Raw genomic sequence first — 21,358 nt, 5'->3', positions numbered from 1 at the left:
TCATTGCCCGGTAAAGAGAACATCCTGCAGCTCTGCCAAAAGGAAATCAAAACATCACCAGTTCACACAGAAACAATATGCAAGACACCTCTGGCCACAGTTCAATAAGAGCCAAGTTATTAGGAGATAGGCTAGATAATAAATGAGCCTGAATGTTCTACTGAGAACAGCAATGGTTTTACTAATCTGCCATGCTGTACTAAATCTGGAAAAAAGAAGGAGGGAAAGAATGAGAGGAGACAGAAGGATGGAGACAGCGTCCCTTTCACCTGTAGTTCTCTCACTTGTTTGATGCTTAGAAGTATATCCTTTTAATATGTCAAGGCTCATTACCCAGAGTAACCTTTGCTAAGGAAAGTTTCCTTCCAAACATACTTCACACTGTGCTATGCAGCTTACAGTTATATGCATGCTACAAACTGAAAATGAAACCATTTTCTTTGAATGGTCAGACATTCTGGGCTGATTTAGAGCAGTAGCAGGTGTCCTTATTCATATTAAGGGTCAGATATGATTTAACTTTACTTTTCAGTTCTTACAAAATTCACACACACACACTTTCATCAGACCTAGGTTTCCACAGAAAGGCATTTTTCAAAAATGATGACACTATTTTTTTAAAATTCCTTTTGGTTTTATTATATTATAACAACAACAAATAACTAATTTTGCTATTCACATGGGAAATGTTGCCAAAAGGTGCAATTATGTAAGTGCTGTACAGTACATGAATAAGCTACCTGGGAGAAATTGCTCTCCCATGGAAAGAAGCTATTATAAAAGTCAGAGCAAAAAGTCAAGAAGTGCAGCACCCAGTAAGGTGGAGTTAACTGTATATAATTGCAGAGTAATTGGACTATAACATTAACGGAGGCATACATACACTCACACTGTGCCGAGAAGACGAATGTGGGTGTTTCTCCTGTTTAACACATTGCTTACCCACTGTAACCCTCTGATTACCGAGCCAGCAATGCTCCGACGTGTGATGTGTCTCAGATACAGGATATGACATGTCTAGTTCAGACACACAAAACAATGTGAGCTTGCGTGACTGTGTGTTCCTGACATATAATACACTGTTATTTGTATCACAGCAACATCAGACAGACAAAGACAACAGAGATACACATAAAAGCTGACACACACAGGTCGATTAAACTGAATGAATTCAACAGGAAGCACTCTGCCCCTTATCCAGCCGTTAGTGCAACTACTATATACAAATTCACAACTGCTTATTTGCATCTAATTTGCATAACCCACCAACTGTCACTGTCATCATGTTTGTAACTATGAGCACACAATGGCAGTGTGTAGAGTCATGCGTGTTTTTACGTACATGTTTGTGACAGACACTTACTGACATACATAATGCATTCACTAGCCTCTTAGCTCAACAAACCCTGCTAAATGCCAACCCTGACACTAAACTAAACCCACCTCTAACCTCATCTCCTAAAACAACCAGGTTTACCCTCAAACAGCTCTTGAAAGGTGTGTTGGATGGTGCCAGCCAGAAAAAATCATTTTCCCAAAATGTCCCCACTCCTAAAGCCTAATACTCAAACCCTCACAAAGATAGCCATCTAACAAAAACACACACATATGCATGAACAAGCACACACAGTGCGAGCGAGCGAGCGAGCGAGCGAGAGAGAGAGAAAATGCATAATCAACTCTTCTCATGACAATGAAAGGATCTGCAGTGGTAAACTTCCCAGCTGTTTCTGCCTCACCTTGAAGGCTATTACATACAAAAGGCTTGTTTGTCTGAATCCAATTATATTTTAAATACATGCCACCTGATTTGAATGTAATTATGTTACACTGTAACATGCCCACCCAAAGGCAATTACATTATTAACGGTTAAAAGATATTTAATGTACAAATTTGAGTCAGCACCCATAACAAATCTTTTTTTGTAAATTACACTTATAAAACTGCACCACTTTATTAGAAATTGAGGAATTATTTCTCTCTCCTAAACAACGAAAATGTTTCTTAATTTTTGTTAGTCATACAAACATGCCTGCATTCTGCACTACTCAAGGAATTTTTAATTTATTTTAGCCCGATATTTTATTTAGATGATGTTTGTGGATAACCATGAAAAACGAAAAAGAATTTTTCTAAACTAAAGTATTAGACTGAATACGATGCTGCAAGGCCCAGGAGGGAACAGTAGATAGAAAAACACACTAATGAGAAACATTTTTACAAATTTAATAAAAGAACACTCATTTAGATGTTAATTTTGACTAATGGTATTAGCTTCTTTGTGATAACTGAGCTGAAACAGTTTGTCCTTCACTGTACCCACATCTGCAACATGAGGTTTTTAGCGTAGAGTGCGCAATTCAAAATAACCCAAAGCCAAAACACTTTTCTGTGGTACAATAGACAACAGGCCAAAGACCTGAACTTAAAAGGGATTTTTGTTATATCTGTTCATTTCTGTGACTCCCTTGGGATTAGGTGACTTTTCATTTTTGTTGCAAGATCTTTTGTGTTGTCTGCTGGCTCTCTATGTTTTCTCCAACCCTCTCCTCTCTTTTTCACTGTATGAAAACTCCCCCATGTCATCTTTAGAGAAAGGGGAACAGAAAGACCAGTTTGTGCACAGGCCACAGAGGCATGAGGTCTTCACATTCACTTCATCCACACGTCAGCTAGCACAGAGGTCTGATCCGTTAGTACTGAGGTCCAATCTTTCTATGCTGTTGGGAAAACTATTACATGATAAAAAAACATGACGACACAGCTAATTTGATGCCAGTAAACAAGAATGATGATCAACAAGTCACATTCAAGTGCAACAGAATTCAAGGGGACTGAAATTTCTGTCGATGTCATTTGTTTTCCACAAATTTTCTTACCTTATTTTGTTTGGCCTGAGGCTCTGCCTTTTCAACAATGTCAGCTCCCTGTCTCATATTTTTCTTTCTACTTCAATCACATATTCTTGTTTCTTTTCTACTTCCCACTCTGTTCATCTTAGTAGTCTAGGGTTTGTCTCGCAGGGAGGTCTATTGATCCATCAAGCAGCAGGGAGGCCATTATAAAACAGACACAGCAGGCTTGCAGGCAGGTGAATGACAGGTCAAACTGTCTGTATTTCTGTGTACTGTATATATGTGTGGCAGGGTAAGCAAAGGAACACATGCAGATATACAGAATATTCTGTTGCTGTATGAGCACATCCATACACAACTCAGATTATCTCTCTTACAAGTCACAGTAACCACATGCATATGTATTCATACCCCAATGATGCTGAGTCCTTTGAGGTAGTCCATCCGTGGCTGGGCCTGGGGAACACAACCTGCTACTACCACCTTCTTTTGCTGTTCCTGGGCTTTTCTGTACAGGCAAATACAAGAGATTGAGATTGGTAAATAGATACTGTATGCTTTTTCTTGCACCACTGGTTACAAAATCCTAGACAAAAGTGTTTGATTTACCCAAGTGATTAAAATTATGATACAAAACACTATAGGCTGCACAGCACAAGGCTGTTTCAAAGCTTTAGGTCAACCTTAAATTCTAATGAGTCTGAGGAGACAATTCAATTAAGCTACAGTACCTATACCAAAAAAAAAAAAAAAAAAAAGTTTATTTATATATTGATTAATGATTTTAAGGGGAAAAATTCACCTTCGTGAAAGACGCTAAAGTTAAAAATTATACAACACAGGACCAAATTTACTTCAGACATTTTTAAAATGTCAAAATCTAAAAGTATACAAACAGACATTTCTTTGCACTGAGGCAACTACACTGTCTACAGTAATGTATAGGCTGACTGCAAACTAGATCTGAAAGCGAAAAGCGGCTTTCAACCAAAAGTGTGAGAGCTGTCAGAGTGATGCAGACTGAGCTGAGTTCCAGCAGGGCCCCATTAGGATGTCAGGAGGTGGAGGGCCATTTAACCCCTATCTAACGCTGACATATTCAAAACACTATGTTCTGCAACACTAAAGAAAAAAGCCTTCAAAATCAAACTTGCTAGTTTTTGGAGGCCATGACTTCAGTTATACAGCTGTACAATTGTTTAGCTAGCAAATTCCTTTTTCTAAAAACTGAAACCACAAAAATACATACAAAAAGTAAGGAGAGGTTCACTGATAGCACTGATAGAATTTGCTACTATCAGTATTTTTTAAAAAATGAGACAGAAACATTCTGAGTGACGCAGCAGATACGCTGTTATGGTATGACACATGACAAAGGAAAATTATTTGTGAAAGTTTCTTACTACAAGGTGTTGCTATCTCCAGTACATGCTCACATAATGTCCATGAAGAGAATAAAATAATTTTTATTCAAGGTAAATCCCACGACACAAAACTCAGTATGTGTGACTAAGTTAAAAGTTAAGCTTGTTATGTCCTATTTACACAAAGGTATGACAGATTCTTTTCTCAGGCCAGATGCCCATGTTAGCAAAGCATTACCTTATGTGACTCCCTGCTGCATACTACATTACTGTACATGAACCCATGCATGTGCATTTGGAAGTAAAGCATATTGATGAACACATCAAATTAGATTCATAACTGTTTTCCCAACCTCTAATGACCAAAAACACCAAAGCCCAAACTGAAAATGTCTAACACTATGGTGACAAATGGTCAAATATTTATTCATGAACTCTCAAGTACAGCATGAAGTAGTTCACTGGCAGGAGCGTAAGCAGTGGTAAGGTGTTTTACAGTGACTATAGGATTTACTAAGAATTTCATTTTCTAAAAGATTTAAATTAAAAAAGGGCTGTGCAGATGGTAGAAAAGCATAACAAATCACAAGGAGTAAGTGTATGTGTGTGGCTTAGTGTGTATGTAAAACTATGTGAATGTGTATGTCACCTCCAGTTAGTGGCAGTGAGATTTGAGACACTCGGTCTGTCTGACAAAAGCTTTGGAAGAGCTGCCCAGACTCGGCCATGAATCTTTAATGATGAAGCCTCCTGACAGCTGGAGCGAGGAGGGGGGTGGGAGGCATGTAAGTGAGGGAAGAATCGTGGGAGGAGGACAGAGGAGGAGCAAAGAAACTGGATGCAAACTGTCAGTTGTGTTTTAATTCAGACTGTTTGCATTCTTAAGCAAAACAAAGAGAGATGTGATGGAGGTGGAGGGGGTGTGTGAGACAGCAGAGCGAGCAGGGAGAGAGAAAGGTGAAGGTAGAAAAACAATTCAATTCAAAGCCAGCTTACACTGTCACAGGAATGAGGAACGGAGGGAAAGATGAAAGTTACTGACAGCTGAGTGGAGGGATGAAGGCAACACAGATGAAAGCAGATACTGAAATGTTTTTATGACTATTTTAATTACTCTGACTTATTTGTATTATTCAAGATTATTTAAACCCTTACATTATTTTATCTTATATATACATATATATATATCTCATGACCCCATGACATACAAAGCAAGAAGAATGCCTGCTGGATATGATGATATAGATATTGTGATGCCAGTAAATACTTAAAAGGTAGATAGGAGCAAACTTTGAAGACTTGGAAGATCAGACACAGCTGAAGCCAAAAAAAAAAAAAAAAAAAAAAAAAAACAGAAAATTTAGCTGCTTAGAGTAGCTTGTTCTTCTCACACACACACACACACACACACACACACACACACACACACACACACACACACACACACACACACACACAAGGGGTGCGTCTGCATTATTCACACCGTCTCCTGCCAAGATGCACCAAACGTTCCTTTAATGCACTACTTGCTCCCCGCCCACAGACTCCGAGCCATAGCTGACACAGCGAGTAAGCAGACACTGCCTGAGCTGTCGCCCCAGAGCCCCAGAGGGAACAGTCCAATCACATCGCACGCACTTCCAGGATGGGATGAGATGGAATGGGATTATGCGATACAGTTGCCGTGGTGATACTTTTGAGCGCGACTGAGCGCTTGCTGCTAGTGACCCAGACAAGAGCAGATGTCCCCTGAGATCAGAAGATGAGAGGTGTGTGTGCAGGTGTGTCCTCTGGTATTACTCACATTGTGAGGACCAAAACATGTTTACACTCTTTTATTGTGGGGACCTGATGCTGGTCCTCACTATGTAAATCATTAGATTTTAAAATGTTGGCTTATTTTACGGTTAAAGTGAGATTAGGTTTAGGTCGTGCTTAGGGCGAATTTCGGGGATATTTATGTAAATCAATGGTTTCCTAAAAAAAAAAAATAAAAAAAAAAAAAGAGTGCTAGCGTCTCTATGGTTGCATGTACATTTTCTTAGCTTCTTTGGCACCTCGCCTAGCTCCTTGTCAACTTTGCGCTCTCTATCGCCTCAGGACAACACACACGCACCCACACACACAGCCAAAACACCCACATGCCCTGTACATACCGCATTGCTTCCCCTATTGGCACCACTGCTGAAGAAATGTCACATGGTTCATTACTATTCACAGAGAAATAACTACCGCAACCTGAGCTTCCTACACTGTGCACAATCACTAGCTGTCAGACCCGATGCACAGAGCCCAGATTCAGGGCTGTAAATTAACTAACCTCCCTATTTTGGAGAAAGGCTTTAGGCAGACATTAGGCCTGTTAATGCACTAAAACTGGGCTTCCTCACTTTTTCTATAAAGTCTAGAACTGCTTGTTTTGGAACAATGCATCCCTACATCAGGATCACAGTATCCTTTTAACATGAGATGACCATCAATCCACAACCCAAGTATACTATGTGGGACTTCATCATGTGGCTGAAGCAGTAGATAGACTGTAAACAGGCAGAGTGAATCAATAGGTCTAATGAAAAAGCACTAAATAGGTAGGTAGGCTTTCAAGTGGGTCTAACCTTATTTTTACATAGTGTTGCTAAAAAAAAAAAAAAAAAATGCTGATCAGGAGCTACAGTGGGATACACAAAAAAAAAAAATTAAAAAAAATGATGGTACTGTAGTATTGGAGTGGCAATTACTTCAGGTCCATTTTCCAATCTTTCTCATTATCATTAAGTTTTTATTTGCTGACAAAAATTGTAATACATTTCGTCATAGCTCTTGTTTTCAAAGGTTAATTTCATCACAGTTAACAAATTTAACATTGATACTAATGGTCACGCACAGTGATGGTAACAGCATCCAGTAAGTCTATGCATAAATGTATGCCCTCTGCGGGATATATGTATGCTAGGGAGGGCTGTGCTGTACATAAAGGTTGTTAACGGCTGAGTGGACACAGTGAATCAGTCAAATTAGACCAGACTAAACGTCCAACTGAATTGATCAGGTTGATTTCCAGTCGCCCCTTGCTGTAAATATGACATTAAAATAACTCTAGGCACTAAAGTGGACCACAGTGCATGACCTATATAAGGGCTTTTTCACAAAAACCTGAAGTGAAATAGGTTCTCTCTTGTTCCCTTTACATGACTGCAACCAAAAGCCAGTGACATCATAATATGAATGTGCCCAAAATGCTGCGGATGTCAGAAATGTCTATGCTAACATTTATCATATAGCCATTGTATGTGATTTGCTCTTTTCAATGTTTTACTATAGAGAGTGAGCGGTGTTTTATATAAATAATTTGATTTCTTTTTATCCATGTTAATGGAGCCAAGTTAGTCATATAAATGTAACACATATTGATGAAATGGACTTCAATCACAAAGACTAAGCATCAGCTCCAGTAAAAACACCTCATTTGTCCTTTTAAAGTGTCGATACCCGACAAACAGTGGAAGCACAAAGACCTGGATCCTAATGTGGAATCTAATGAAACACATTTTAATGGAGAAACAGCCCAACAGGCTAAGAGCTGTGAACTGCATGTTTGTGTATATATGTGTCCTCTCAATGACTCTTCCTGCTGCTAAACGCCCTCAGCCCTATACAGATTACGACAGGGGAGGGAAGAGGATGAGCTCATTACACACACAGAGCTAGCCATATGCTCCTTACAAACAAGTTGCTTAAAGAATGACATCATAATGGCAAGAGTAGTGCGAAAAGGTTGTGTAACTGAGATGCATACGTACAGTACAATGATCTGTGTCCTGTTTAACACGACCCATGACCCATTCTGTTAGGAAAACGTGGTAAAATACCCCCCGTCTAAACAGAACGTGTAAATATGGACATCTAGATGTTTCTCAGTTCAATTCAATGGAACTTTCTGAGAGTGAGTAAACCACCGATCGATTTTTACTTTCTGTTCTTCTCTTCCCTACCCTCTTGTTTCTTTTCTACGTATTTCCCCTGTCCTTGCTCTTAAGTCTCCTCTCCTCCCTCATCCTCTCGTCTGCACTCCGACAGCTGTTTCTGGCTGAGTTGACAGCGAGCCAGCCAATCAACACATCCTGACCTCTCTGTATTAGCATAAGCAGCAAGGAGCAAGGTTAAGTACCCATCACGTGTCTGTAATTAAGATGTGAGCTGGTGTGTGCATAAGTGTTTGTGTGTTTGTGTGTGAGTGAGTGAGAGAGAGAGAGAGAGAGAGATAGATAGACTAAATGTATTTAATCTTCCACTTCACATATTTTCCTCTCCCACAAACTTCTACTGACAAACTCTGCAGTGCTGGGCTTGGTCACTGTCCCAGTTTCAATTCTGCAATGGCTACTACATTACTCACTTCTGATCTACTGAGGTGACTATAATACATGTTTATTTATTTAATGTTTTATTCATTTTCTGTATTTATTTCCTCGTGTGTCTCTTTCTAACAGTGGCAGCAGAAAATACATCTGCATCTCTGACTGACAGCCCAGCCTGTGGAGAAAACACACATTGTTACTCCAATGGAGAATACAGCCTCTCCTCTGTGAATAAATGTACAGGCAAAGTATACTTAAACAACTGTCAATAAACAGTATGAATAAAACAGCAACTAACTCAGGGCCTATGGGATCTTGCTACCAACAGACGAAGCTGAATGAAAGTTGTTCATGTACTAGACCAGTAGCCTCTAGGACATGGAGGCAGAAATGTCTACAAGTGACTGACAGGAACTGTCAAAACAATATCTTTACAAACAGGGTAAAATTAGAAGGAAAAGAGCAAGTAAGTCATGAGTCTAAAACAGAAAATAGCTGATGCTAGAGGAAATAAGGAAGAAAACATGACAGATGAAGTAAAGGTAAAGGGAGAGTTGGTAAAGGCCTCTATGCCCAGTAAGTCCACTGTAAATTAACCACCATTAACCAAATTTAAGCCCTTTCTAATTTAACTGGTTCTCATTATAACATCCCATCTGTGATGTATGTTACTAATAACTGTCATTTTCATACACCGACAATTGTTTGTTTTCCAGGTGGATGATCAATCTGACTGATGAGAAAAAAATCTAGCTGGAAAACTGTTGTGAAGAGAGTAACAAATTCACAAATTCTGTCCTCAGATTATATTGTTCTTTAAGTTGTTCATGTGTAAGAGACAGAACTAAATAGTCGACATGGATGTTTGGAATACATTCATGTAATTGTTTCCCATTAATATGTATTAATGTACCACAGATGGTTTAAAAGCTAATTTGCATATGAAGAACAACCCAACCTAAGATCTATATATAAGAACATGCAGGAAAAAAAAGCATGCGTCATTCAAAATTTAAACAGGAGGAGGAGTGGAAGATGTCACGAGGTGGGAGAAACAAGGAAGCAAGAACTAGCAATGAATTAAAAGATTAAAACAAAACTGTCAAGAGTACGTTTTCTTCACCAAGTGGGGAAAGGGAGAGAGAGGTTGACAACATGACTCAAAAAGAATTAAAGGGGAGGACAAGAGCATGCAGGCTTTGAAGGAGGATTGTGATTGAGGGATAAGACTGAGATTTGAAAGGTAAAGCTACAGAATCCTCTGGCACACACACTCAACACACACTCAACACACAATCAAGTGCTGTTGTGTTTCAGAGTGAATGAGAGAAAAACTGAAACTGAAGAACAAAAACAAGTGAAAGCCAAAGGGATGTCTAATTCAATCAATACAAGATAACGACATTAAAGAGGTCCATAAAAGTGAGTTGTGGTGAGCGACGTTAAGGACCATATAGATTTGGGCTGCAAGTTACAAAAGCTTGATTATCTTTCTTGAAACCTTGTTTTCAATCTACATTTTAGAAAAGATAACGGCAGAAAGATCACGAATGATCTGGGTCACCACAATTGTATCCATGCCCCCAACCTACACAAAAACACATAATAGCAAAATAATTTCAATTGTTTGCAGTTTTCCACATTTATCACCCATTGTGGTTAATTCAGGCATGCATGTAGCTGCATTTTACAGGATACTGGCAATCTGTTGACCAATCAATACACCTATAACATGGCTAGTTTATGGCTAACTCACGTGACCTTCAACTGTATCAGAGATGCAGCACAACTGTCGACCGGAGCCTAGTAAAGGATAGACAGGAAATGCACCGCTTTTTGATTACAGCCCTAAAAACTGCATCACACACCTGCCTAGTGTTGCGAAATGGACGACATCTCTCTTGTAAAAATGACTTTAATGTGAGATAAATATTGCATCACGGTAAATGAGCTATATTCACTGCTTGAATGGTTGATAATAGAGAAAATGCTAATAAAATGCAGAAGCAATGGCAGAGGCCCACACAAACATTCAAGTACACATGAATTCAGAAGTGCAATAGGGATGAGCACTTGACTGAACCACAGTGAGGGGAACCTTGAAGCTGAATCCTGGTAAGAGTCCCATGAGTCCCATTTCTAATGCAAAGTCCGTCTCCCTATAGAAGAGGCAGCCATTATGGGACAAGGATATGGAAAGCAAGTCCTAAGCTTGAGGGTGTTGCAGAGTCAATTGCTGAGGTAAAATTTTAGGAAGGGAAAACAAACACACACACACACACACACACACATATACATACACACATACAGGGCACTAAATGTTCACTAGCTCCTTTAAGAGGGTTAGTGTTTTTAAAGAACCAATTATTTCCCTAAACAAAATAATCAGAACATGCTTATTAGAAAAAAATTCCAGCAATAAGTCATCTCAAACAAACAAACCACCTAAAGGTGGACATTTGAGTGTTGTCGTTTATGTAATGTAAAACACGGAGACATGTTTAAAACATAAAGGTTCTCTACCTGAAGCAGTGGTAGCTTTGGGTTAGTGTGGCAGCTTTAGTCTCAGAGGTCAGGCCATAGGGCACACACAAACATTTATCATTCAGAGCCACAGTCACTCCCAGTGAGGCCTTTCACCTCTGTGTAAATCAATCTGAAAACACATTTTTCTTCTTGTGCGTATACATGCATGCATTTGTACAGGTGTATGTGTGTATGTTTGTGTGTTCCTGTGTAATTATTTTAATCTAGAAGTGGAAACAGGAGAGCAATCCTGGCTGGGATGACAGGGGGTGAAAGGACATTTGTGGTTGAATGAATCCACAGAACATTAGTCCAAGCATAAACAATCATGATTGGTTTTAAGGTCATAAATTATTACAACCAAGGGGTTCGGAAAGTGGAACAGCACATGCTCAGTGACCTGGAATGCATCAACATTTTTTGCAAATCACCCTTTTTTATTTCCAGATATTTTTGTTTAATGTTTAGCCAAGAGAAAAACAAATTAGACTTCTAACAAGTAGGTACTAACCATGTTTTAGTAACCTCTGATTATTGTTCACACTCACATTGTGAAGGAAAATAAAATGAAAATAGCAATTGGTAGGATTAAGACTACTAGTACATCAGGTTTTCCTTTCTTATTGTAAGATTTCATTGGCATGAACATTAGACACAGATATTTAGTGCTGTGTAAATTAAGCCTTGCAGGAATATGTACAGTTTATTTATCCTTGAATCTAAAGAAAGGAACTGTAGCTCAGGACAAGAGAGGACAAGAATAGAGTCTGGACCGGATGTATTTCACAACTGCACTGTACATAAACCCCCACAGATCCATGCTTTAGCTGCGGTGTAGTGTGGATGGCAGCATTCGTTCTGGTGTGCACTCCCAGCAGGAAACATCAGCACTGACCTGCGATATCATGGCTCAGGCCCAGAGCAGCACCAAATGACAGCAGACCACATTCTTAACTGAGCTGTGCTTTTTTTGTTTGTACGGTTAATTCACTTGCCTCATATATATATATATATATATATACTGTATATATATATATAAATAAAAGAGTTGCTCCACTATGAGCTATTTATGATATGTGGGCATGCATATGAAAGCAGATATGTCAGTACATGTAGTATACATGTATTTGGGAACTAGTCAGATTATAGAAGACTCATTTTAGAGCCACAAAGTGTAAGCATCTATTCAGTCTGTTAATTTCACTGGCTGATGTCTTCTCCCCTGGGCAGCCTGAAGTGGTTCCACGGTGCCTCATCAGTCCCTCTAAAAGGCCTCCTCATTTAACCACAGTGCCTTATTTATTCTAAATAACATTCATTTAAAAGCCCAGGATGCCGCATGCACAAACTGTCTGATTAAATTGCTATCCAGGACCCTCTTTCTCTGTAAAAATTAATTTATGGAATGTTTAAAAAAGGATTTTTTTCCACCACATGCACTCTTCCCGTCTGAGTCGACACCAATTAAAAGGAAGGTTCAAGGCAGGTTCATTACATTAGGAAAGAGAGGAGAAGTGTGTGGGGGGAATTGTTGGAAGAAAAAAAGGCTTTACAGAATGAGTAGGTGATTTTTAAAATACATTTGGCTTGATAGCAGAATGGTGAATATTTTTTCTAGTTGCGGTTGAATAAAGCTGCCTCAGTCTCTTTTGTTGAACCACATTTGTTGCATCTCTCTCCGTCTTTGCTTTTTACACTTTGAATTTCTAAAGATTGTGTTCAATAAAGATCCAGGTTCTGTGTCCTACAACACACACAAAATGTTTTATTGCATCGGCGTACTAAAGTCAGATTAATAGTGCATTTAAATGTGTATCTAAATTGACTACTTACATTTTTTTCAATACAAAAGTGAAGAGCCAAGACCATTTTAAAAGATTTTAAATAGGCTATCTCATCTCAGAAAAATACTTCATACAAGGCAACTGAAGGTTTATATTTAAACTAAAAATCATTCTAAATGTCAAAACCAATTCAACAGTGTATAGCACTAAAAATCAACTTCTCAGCTTCTGAACTGTTGAAAAGCAATTTAAAAAACATTAGCACATTATTGTATCTGTTAATTACATGTTTTAGAGCTATAAGCACAATGGGTTTTATAAACATGGGAGTCAGGGAAGTTGCCATCAGGAAGCTCTGAAGCTTCATAGTGACTTTAAATATTAAAGAAAATCTAAACTAACGCTTGTAACTCATGCCTACATAGCACAGAGAGGCTCTAGTGCGGTACCTTATCTGATGTGAGCACAAAGCCTGGGATATATACAACAATATAACCACAAGTCACTGCTAAACCACATTATTCAGGCAGCCAGTAGCACATATGATCCCCTACAGCAATGTTCCCTCCTTCCATATCTGGCTGTCTGTCTGTTTACAGCACCTCAGAGGTTAAGAACTGCCCCAGGTATACTAAAGTAACCCTTGCCCGCCCCATGCCTTGAAGAGCTTGGTATCTTGTTGTGTATGTTGCTGTGCATCCACCATTTGTACATATAAACCTTCTGTATGGCCATGTTATAAGCCCTGAGCTCATGTCACTAACAATACTTTTCAGTGAAATTGCTTCTTGGCTAATATGCAGAACCCTGTCCATCTGCTGGTTAAGACAAATTATTAATAGGCCCTGGTAAATGAGGTTCAAGATGTTTTAATGACCTAATCTACCAGGCAACATATTATTTTCATATTCATATAGGTCCTTGTTTGGATGTAAGGTGAACCGTCTGCCTCAGTCTCAGATCACACTCTCAAGCCAGTTTTCTTTAATGACCTCTGTATTTGACTGCATTCAATTCTGACCAGTCTCTCTGTCAGAGAGAGAGAAGCCACAACCATGCTTCACTGTAGGGACGGTACCAGCCAGGTGAAGAGCAGTGTCCAGTGTTCACCAGACACGGTGCTAACCGTTCTGCCCAAAAACATTCACTTTCATCAGACAAGCAAATCTTTTTCCTCAAGCTCTGAGTCCTGTAAATGGCATCTGTGCACTGTCATATGTATTTCCACCTGTCCTTCTAGCAGGTACTCACATTTTTGCCAGGGCTATCTTAAACTCGGTTAAAGGAAGCTGCTGGATTCTTGGTCACCTCCCTAATCAAGGTCCTCCTAGATAGATAACTTTAGGAAGAGGTGGTTCCAGACTTTCACCATTTCCTTGCTTCAGAAATTGTTTCATACCTTTGACTATGACACACCATAAATTCATTGCTTTGTGGCTTGGTTTTTGTCCTAATGTGCTGTGTGAACTATGCGACCTTATATGTGCAGCTGTGTGCCTTTCTGAACTATGTTACAGTTTAAAATTAAATGCCCACAGCAAAGTCTGCAAAAAATGAAACGTCTTAATACTTGGTGGAGGCTCAATATAGCAAGCCTGTCTTGTAACACAATCTGAATGTGACATCCATTAAAAGAGACTTGTCACCCTGAAGGAGCATGGAGGATGAGCACTCATTCAGAGGGAGAGAATGTCATCTTTTATAACACTGAACCAGCATAAAGTATCTCAGTAGCTCAGTAATTTCCAGGTCACTGCTTGTTTAGTTGACACCAGCTGAAAAAGCCTCTGGGATTGTTGTCTCAAAAAACAAGACAGCTCAATAGGGAAAATGCTAAAAGCTTACAGGTGCTGTTTTGGAAAACACACACACCTCTTGCTCTCTCCTCTCTTACAGTTCCAGTATTATCAATAAATGATTAAGCATGCAAAAACAGCTTGCTGAGCAGACACTAAAGTCTCTCTCACTCTGTACAGGTCACACCGCATGTGTCTGAGCACCTGGTCAATATGCATAAATGTAATTTGTGAGTTTGTCCAAGTTAGTTGTGTCCATAGTGAATTTGCCTGTTGGTGAAGAGATCCATGACGATCATGTTTCAGTGCCACAGAGTTTGGTTCAGTGTCAAAACCTGTGTGTTCAGCTAAAGATACTTTATGAACACATGGAACATGGCAGCTGGTACGCTAGCCGTCACACACACACACACACACACACACACACGCACACACCTGGCACCTGAGTCATTCACCTCTGAGGCAAACACACACAGAATCAACTTGCATTATGTCCTCCCTTAATCCAAAGAAAAAGTCAAACTAATGCAAAGATGCAGGGAAAGTATCTCTGAAAACATTATTACGGTCAGAGAAAATGAGACACTACAATATTATGGTTTTTGTCTTTCATGCCACTGAGGCAGTTTGATTGAAATGGAGGTGGAGGGACTGGTGGAGCAGCAGGTGTTGGGTGTGTATGTGTGTTAGTCAGTACAGGTGAACAGAGAGGTAAGAGAGCTACTCTCCACATGCCACCTGTCAGATCAGATACATCTCATGCTGACATTTTCATGTACTCAGTAACAATGTCAAACTCAATCCAGTGCATTCACCAGTACAACTAAATATGTTAACTATTATTGTCTAATACACCAAAATATAGTGTTTACTCCACAAGTTTTCTTTATTTCTGTCTTTAAAACAATATAAGAGATAAATTAATCTACCTATTCAAGAAATTAAAGAACTGGAAACTTGAAAATAGCACAAAGCAACAAGTTCTATATAACTCAACTCTGGAAATGTGGCCCTTTTGCATCATAGCTTAAACAAATGATTTATCAGTCATCAAATTTCAGCAGCTCGTAGACTCAGAGCATGTTATTCCAGAGGAGACAGGCTGACACTGCATCCATACAACAATATATTGTTGGCCCAGGGACCTGAACTGTGAAACCAAACACAGAAGAGCAAACAAGAAGACATGGCCTAAGGTGGAAAATTAAGGTGAAAGACGAGACAAAACTAGAGGCAACTGAGTATGTGACTGCAAAAGTGGAGAGAAGATGAGTGAAGGAGAGGATGATAGACAGAGAGAGGTAATGGTGTGACCTTGTGAAAACCTGCCATCACCTGCCGGGAGAAGAATTAACAGCAGGAGATAGCCAGAGCACCTGAAAACACATCAACATTCACCTCCCCTCTCCCCTCAAGCTCCTTCCCTACCTCCTTAACTACTCCCAAATGAGGAATGTGTTACTTGCTCAAAATAACTAAACTCAATTAAAATCGAATAGAAATGACTCTGGTGGGTCTTCGTCTCTCATTAATTGTGAGCAAAACAACCTTACTCGTGTTCCCCCACAATTTATCCATCTTTTTATCTCTGCTTTCTCACTTCTTCCTTTCAGTTGTCCATTGTAATTTATCTTCATTTGTCTCACATTATCCCCTTAACTGTAAATTCAATTTAATGTGCTTCATTATCGCAAAATTTCCGAAGAGTGTTGCCAAGACATCAAGGTTATTGGTTTTGCATTAAATTTATATCACTTTAAGGGTGAATGAAACACAGGGTGTCAAATTTAACAAGATCATCTCAAGAGCAAGTTATGTGTGTCTGTGTAATTGTAAATGGGCAAGAGTATGAAGCATACTTATTTCTGTTTCAGTAGCCTTTAGTAATCAAGGAGGTGTGATGTCAAGTGATGGTTCTGCTTTTGGAACTTTAAAAAAGTTTTTTAAGTTCCTAGGCATTTTATTCTACTGTTTAACACTTCCACAGTGGAGTTATTTTAAATTATAAATGTACCATCTGTTTAGAGTATGATAAAAAGTATTAAAGCAGTACATTTGCTCTTAGACATTTTTAACAACTCGTGCATTTTAACTTCCCTTCGACCTTTCTATACTATTAATAACCTTAACCTCGTAATCATTGCAGTTCTGATCCACATACTGTATCTTACAGTTACATTAGGTGATAATTTTAGGGTTACCCAAAAAATGTTAGTACGCAGAAAAAAAAAAAAAAAAAGAACTACCACTATTTGGGTCAGCAACTGGTTTAACCTGTCACCCTGGGTCCAACACCCACACATGCAGGCATGTTGAAGGTACACAAAGTGAGGTACTGAAAGAAAAAATGTAAATGGTACAAAACTGATCTAACAGTGAGTGAAAGCAGAGACTGAAGCCTCCCTTCAGGATCCAGCTGCTGCTTTACATAACTGCTCTGTGACATGGTGATAGCAATAAGGTGGGGTTTATTTTTAATTTAATTAAACATTTGCTTGTGTGTGTGTGTGTGTATGTATGTGTGTGTATCCATCATTTACTGCCTGTTACAATAAGGGTAAGAGATGAGTTCTGGGCAGCAAGACTGATGACCCTCACCGACAGACCTGCAGTGGCTTATCGTGGGAATTCTTCATATTAAATGAAGCTTTTCATATATTTAACCAGGAGCACCTAAAACCACTACGAACCTAAAACCCACTGATCTTTAAAATATGGCTTAGAAGCATCCAAACACCTCCAAAACACACAAGGTACAAACATACCTGAAATACTACATACAGGAAATGCTAGTTGGCATATGGTCGGCAAAACATATAACATGATAAAAAAAAACAAAAAAACAAAGCACCTCTATACCACTACCAGCAGCTATAGTACACACAACATATCATCTCTGTATACACAGTTGAACCCAGCAAAGACAAAACCCAACCTAAACACATTCTGTATGACTATTAACACAAATGATGACAAATGTACTATACACCAAGTCAATGATCAATGAATCACTGGTCTACACATACACACGTCCAAAGTCATGAACGGAGCCAAGGGATTCATCACTAGCCGAGGAGGAGCATGACCTCCAAATCTCTGACCTCTTCAACATGACCTTTCCAAAGGGTCAGCACAGATTTATCAAACAACGTAATGAGCATTTCACCTATGTTCAGTGTTTTTTTGAGGAAAAACAATCTAATGGCAAAAAAAAAAAAAAAAAAAAAAAAAAGACAGCAGATTGTCAGAGCTTCCTTTGCAGAGCTGCCATAGACATTACACCATATTCCTATGTCAGTGTCTTGCAGTCTTCCACAACTGCTTCACTCTATCCTTAAAAGGTGGCATTTTAACAGCGATGCTGCTTATTAACATTACATAAATCATGGTATTTATTTCATGGAGCATTGCATTACTGTTTAGCGAAGTGTTTTTAAGGAAATCAATAGCAAACAAATAAGCCATGCATCAATTTCACAGAGAAGAGAGAAGTTTCCTATGTTTTGGATTTTTACAAATATATGGAAATAGACACCATTAATGATTGCTCATTAGGCAGAAAAACTCAAACTCCAATCATTAAAAAAAAAAAAAAAAGCCAAACACACAGAAATATATGTTTCTGATGTGCACTGCTTTAACCTTTTTTACTTTCATTGTTCCTCCCCCTAGTTATAAACAGTTGGCCCCCTTTCCAGGTTCATTTTTTTCCATTTCAAGCCCTTATTTAAATCTGCTGAATGAGAATAAGAGATAAGATGGTAGAAAACATATGGACAGACAATTTGGCTCCTTTTTTAATCTGATTGACGGAATTGTGGCATGAGATTTAGGACATCTTTTCACACTTAAAATGACTACAACCTGACATTCCTACTTTTCCTACACATACATTACTTCCTGCTTTTTACTCTTATCTTAGTCACATTTCTGTAAAAGTTGAAATGGCCAACATGATCACCAAGTCCTTCAACATGGATGAGATTATTTAGCCCCTCAACCAATTCAAACGCAATCCCATTACAAAATGCAGAATATAACTTGAGATTCGACTACAGAAACCCAGTTACATGCAACACAGCAGGGTGAAAGGTTCCCCCTTTATCTGCAGTCCAATATTAACTTGGCCTCTTACGGCTTAAATCCACAATCAGGGATCAGCGAAAAGGCTGGAGCCCAGTAGGGTGCCTTAAGAACTCAGCCGCCTGAACGGATGAAAGACAGGAATTGTTTGTGATTGCTGTTAAGAGAGACCTTATAAAGACAGCAACAATGTGACAGCCTGTGATTATGCTGCCATTTATTTAAGGGATCATTCATGCACATACATCCCTAGAGTAACACAGGAAAATAAGGACAGTGGAAAAACATCAATTTGTCTTCCTGTAGGCTTAAGCTTTCTCAGTTTGGTAAGAAAGCTTTAGCTGCTTTGGCGTGCATTTACCAGCTTTAAATGTTAAATAGACTACATTCATTCAACTAAACCTTTGTTGCACATAAAAATATATTATGCAGGATTATGCTAACCTCAGTTATGAATTATCTAGAGTTATGTTAAAACAAATCTTGGGGGAAACATTTTTTGTTTATTTTTCAACTAGATTTATAGGTGGTTAGTCTTATTTGTGAGGAAAAGACAGTAGTAGTGATACAGATGTACAGAAAACAGAAATAACAAGGCAGAAGAGTAAAGGTATGCTTAATCAGTTAATTGTATGTAGCTAATGACTTTAGCTACATACAATTGGGCACACACAAATCCACACACCCTATTTGCTTAGCTGATGTGACAAGTTGCTTGCGAATGAAATTTAGCAGCATGCAGAATACTGTGTATGGAAACATCAAAATGCACATACAAATGCATTATAGGATTGAATGCATCACTAAATATTATAAACCAAAGAAACCTCAAGATGCTCAGCCATTGGTTCAAACCCACAACCTGTCTGAAACAATCACAGCTTCAGATTTTGTATCAGTCCAAAGGTCTGCTGCTCCTCTCATTATCTCCATCAGTGGTTTCCCCTGAGTCCATCTAAAAGCAATTCATGCAATCCCTCAAGGCATATTTAAAAACAGTGGAGTTGGTCAAGCATACCTAATAACATTGACAGAGTCTCTAACTTAGTACTGTTGGATCTGAGTGCTGCTTTTTGACAGTGGGGTCCATGTGATCCTGTTGCAAAGAGGTTAGAGGACTGGACAGGCATATCTGGTACTGTCCTTAAATGGTTTAAGTCCTACCTTGAAGACAGGAAGCACTTTGTTGAAATTGACAACTGTCTCAGAACAAATAGCCTTGACACGTGGGGACCCCAGAGGTCCATCTTGGGACCCCTTCTGTTCAATCTTTACATGTTTCCTTTGGGCCAATTAATACGCAGCAATAATGTGTCCTACCATAATTACGCAGATGACACTCAGATTTACATTTGACTGACAGCAGATGAACATGGACCAGTCAATTCATTGTGTCACTGAACTGAACAGATCACTGTGTGGATGCAAAACAACTATGTCCAAATAAACAGAGACACAGTTGAAGTAATCATCTTTGGGCCACAGAAACAAAGAGAAAGTGTCAGCAGTCACCTCAAGTTGCTTTCTCTAAAATCTAAAAATCAGGTTAGAAATCTATGGGCAATCATGGACTCAGACCTGAATTTCAACAGCCGTATTAAATAAATTACATCATCAGCATTTTACCACCTCAAAAACATCACCAGAGTCAAAGGGATCATGTCTAAACCAGACTTGCAGAGACTCATCCATGCATTTACCTCCAGCAGGTTAGATTACTGTAACAGGCTGTTCACAGGTCTCTCAAAACAAGCTGTAAGGCATCCGCAGTATATTCAGAACACTGCTGCACCACAGTACATATCCAGCATGTTCGTGCCATACGAACCATCTCGATCAATCAGGGGACAGGCCTTCTGCTTGTGCCCAGAATCAGGACTAAACAGGGAGAAGCATCGTTTCAGTTTTATGCAGCTAAAATCTAGAATAGTCTTCCTGATCTGACAATGTTTAGGTCCAAGCTAAAAACGTTTCTTTTCAACTTTGCATATGACAACTGAAAGTGTTTTATCTGCACTCATTCTCCTTAAATTTTAGGTGATTTTTTTTTTTCTATATAAAATCTGTAACTGTTTTTTTATTTAAATTTTTGCCTAGGTACTTTTAACTTGTCTTTTATTTCTGTAAAGCACTTTGAATTACACTGTGTATGAATAGTGTTATACAAATAAACTTGCCTTGCATTTCTATCATTTTCAAATTATTGCCAAAGTTTCAATGGCATGTCCGGACAGAAATGTTACCCAATAACACCGTCTATATTTATGTTCTGCAACTTCTGCCTCAGTGCTGACCAAACCATGTATTTTACTGACTGTGTAGATGAGAGGACATAATACCCGTTTGTTTTAAAGCCAACAGAAACTGATAAAAGTCAAGTCTGTTAAGAACAAGGATTTAGACATTAGCCTTTCATCACATTACATTCATCCCTTCTGATATCTGCTTTGCCAATCACCTTCTCTGATAAACAAGCTTAAAAAAGGTAATACTGTTACCTCACTATCAGCATTCCTCACACAAAATTAGGTCTGACTGTTGTTAGAGTTGACTGTCTTAGGGCTTAAGCTGAGACAGAAGTACCCAAATCT

General features: G+C 38.8%; 1 protein-coding gene across 3 annotated transcripts in view; it reads right to left on the bottom strand.

The window, feature by feature from the left end:
* Window positions 1-21,358, bottom strand: part of cdkal1 (CDK5 regulatory subunit associated protein 1-like 1) — a 357,840-nt gene that overhangs the window by 299,227 nt on the left and 37,255 nt on the right. For all 3 annotated transcript variants that reach the window (XR_003294900.2, XR_003294899.2, XM_026294297.1), the window contains exon 5: window positions 3,268-3,364. Coding sequence is in view for 1 of the 3 variants with exons in the window: in XM_026294297.1 (XP_026150082.1) it covers window positions 3,268-3,364 (97 nt within the window). In the remaining 2 variants the exon portion in view is untranslated. The remainder of the gene's footprint in view (window positions 1-3,267; window positions 3,365-21,358) is intronic.

Source organism: Mastacembelus armatus, chromosome 16, assembly GCF_900324485.2.
Source record: "Mastacembelus armatus chromosome 16, fMasArm1.2, whole genome shotgun sequence".
Lineage (NCBI taxonomy): Eukaryota > Metazoa > Chordata > Actinopteri > Synbranchiformes > Mastacembelidae > Mastacembelus > Mastacembelus armatus.
The sequence above is the reverse complement of the archived record's forward strand: the minus strand, read 5'-3'. Positions and strand labels throughout refer to the sequence as shown.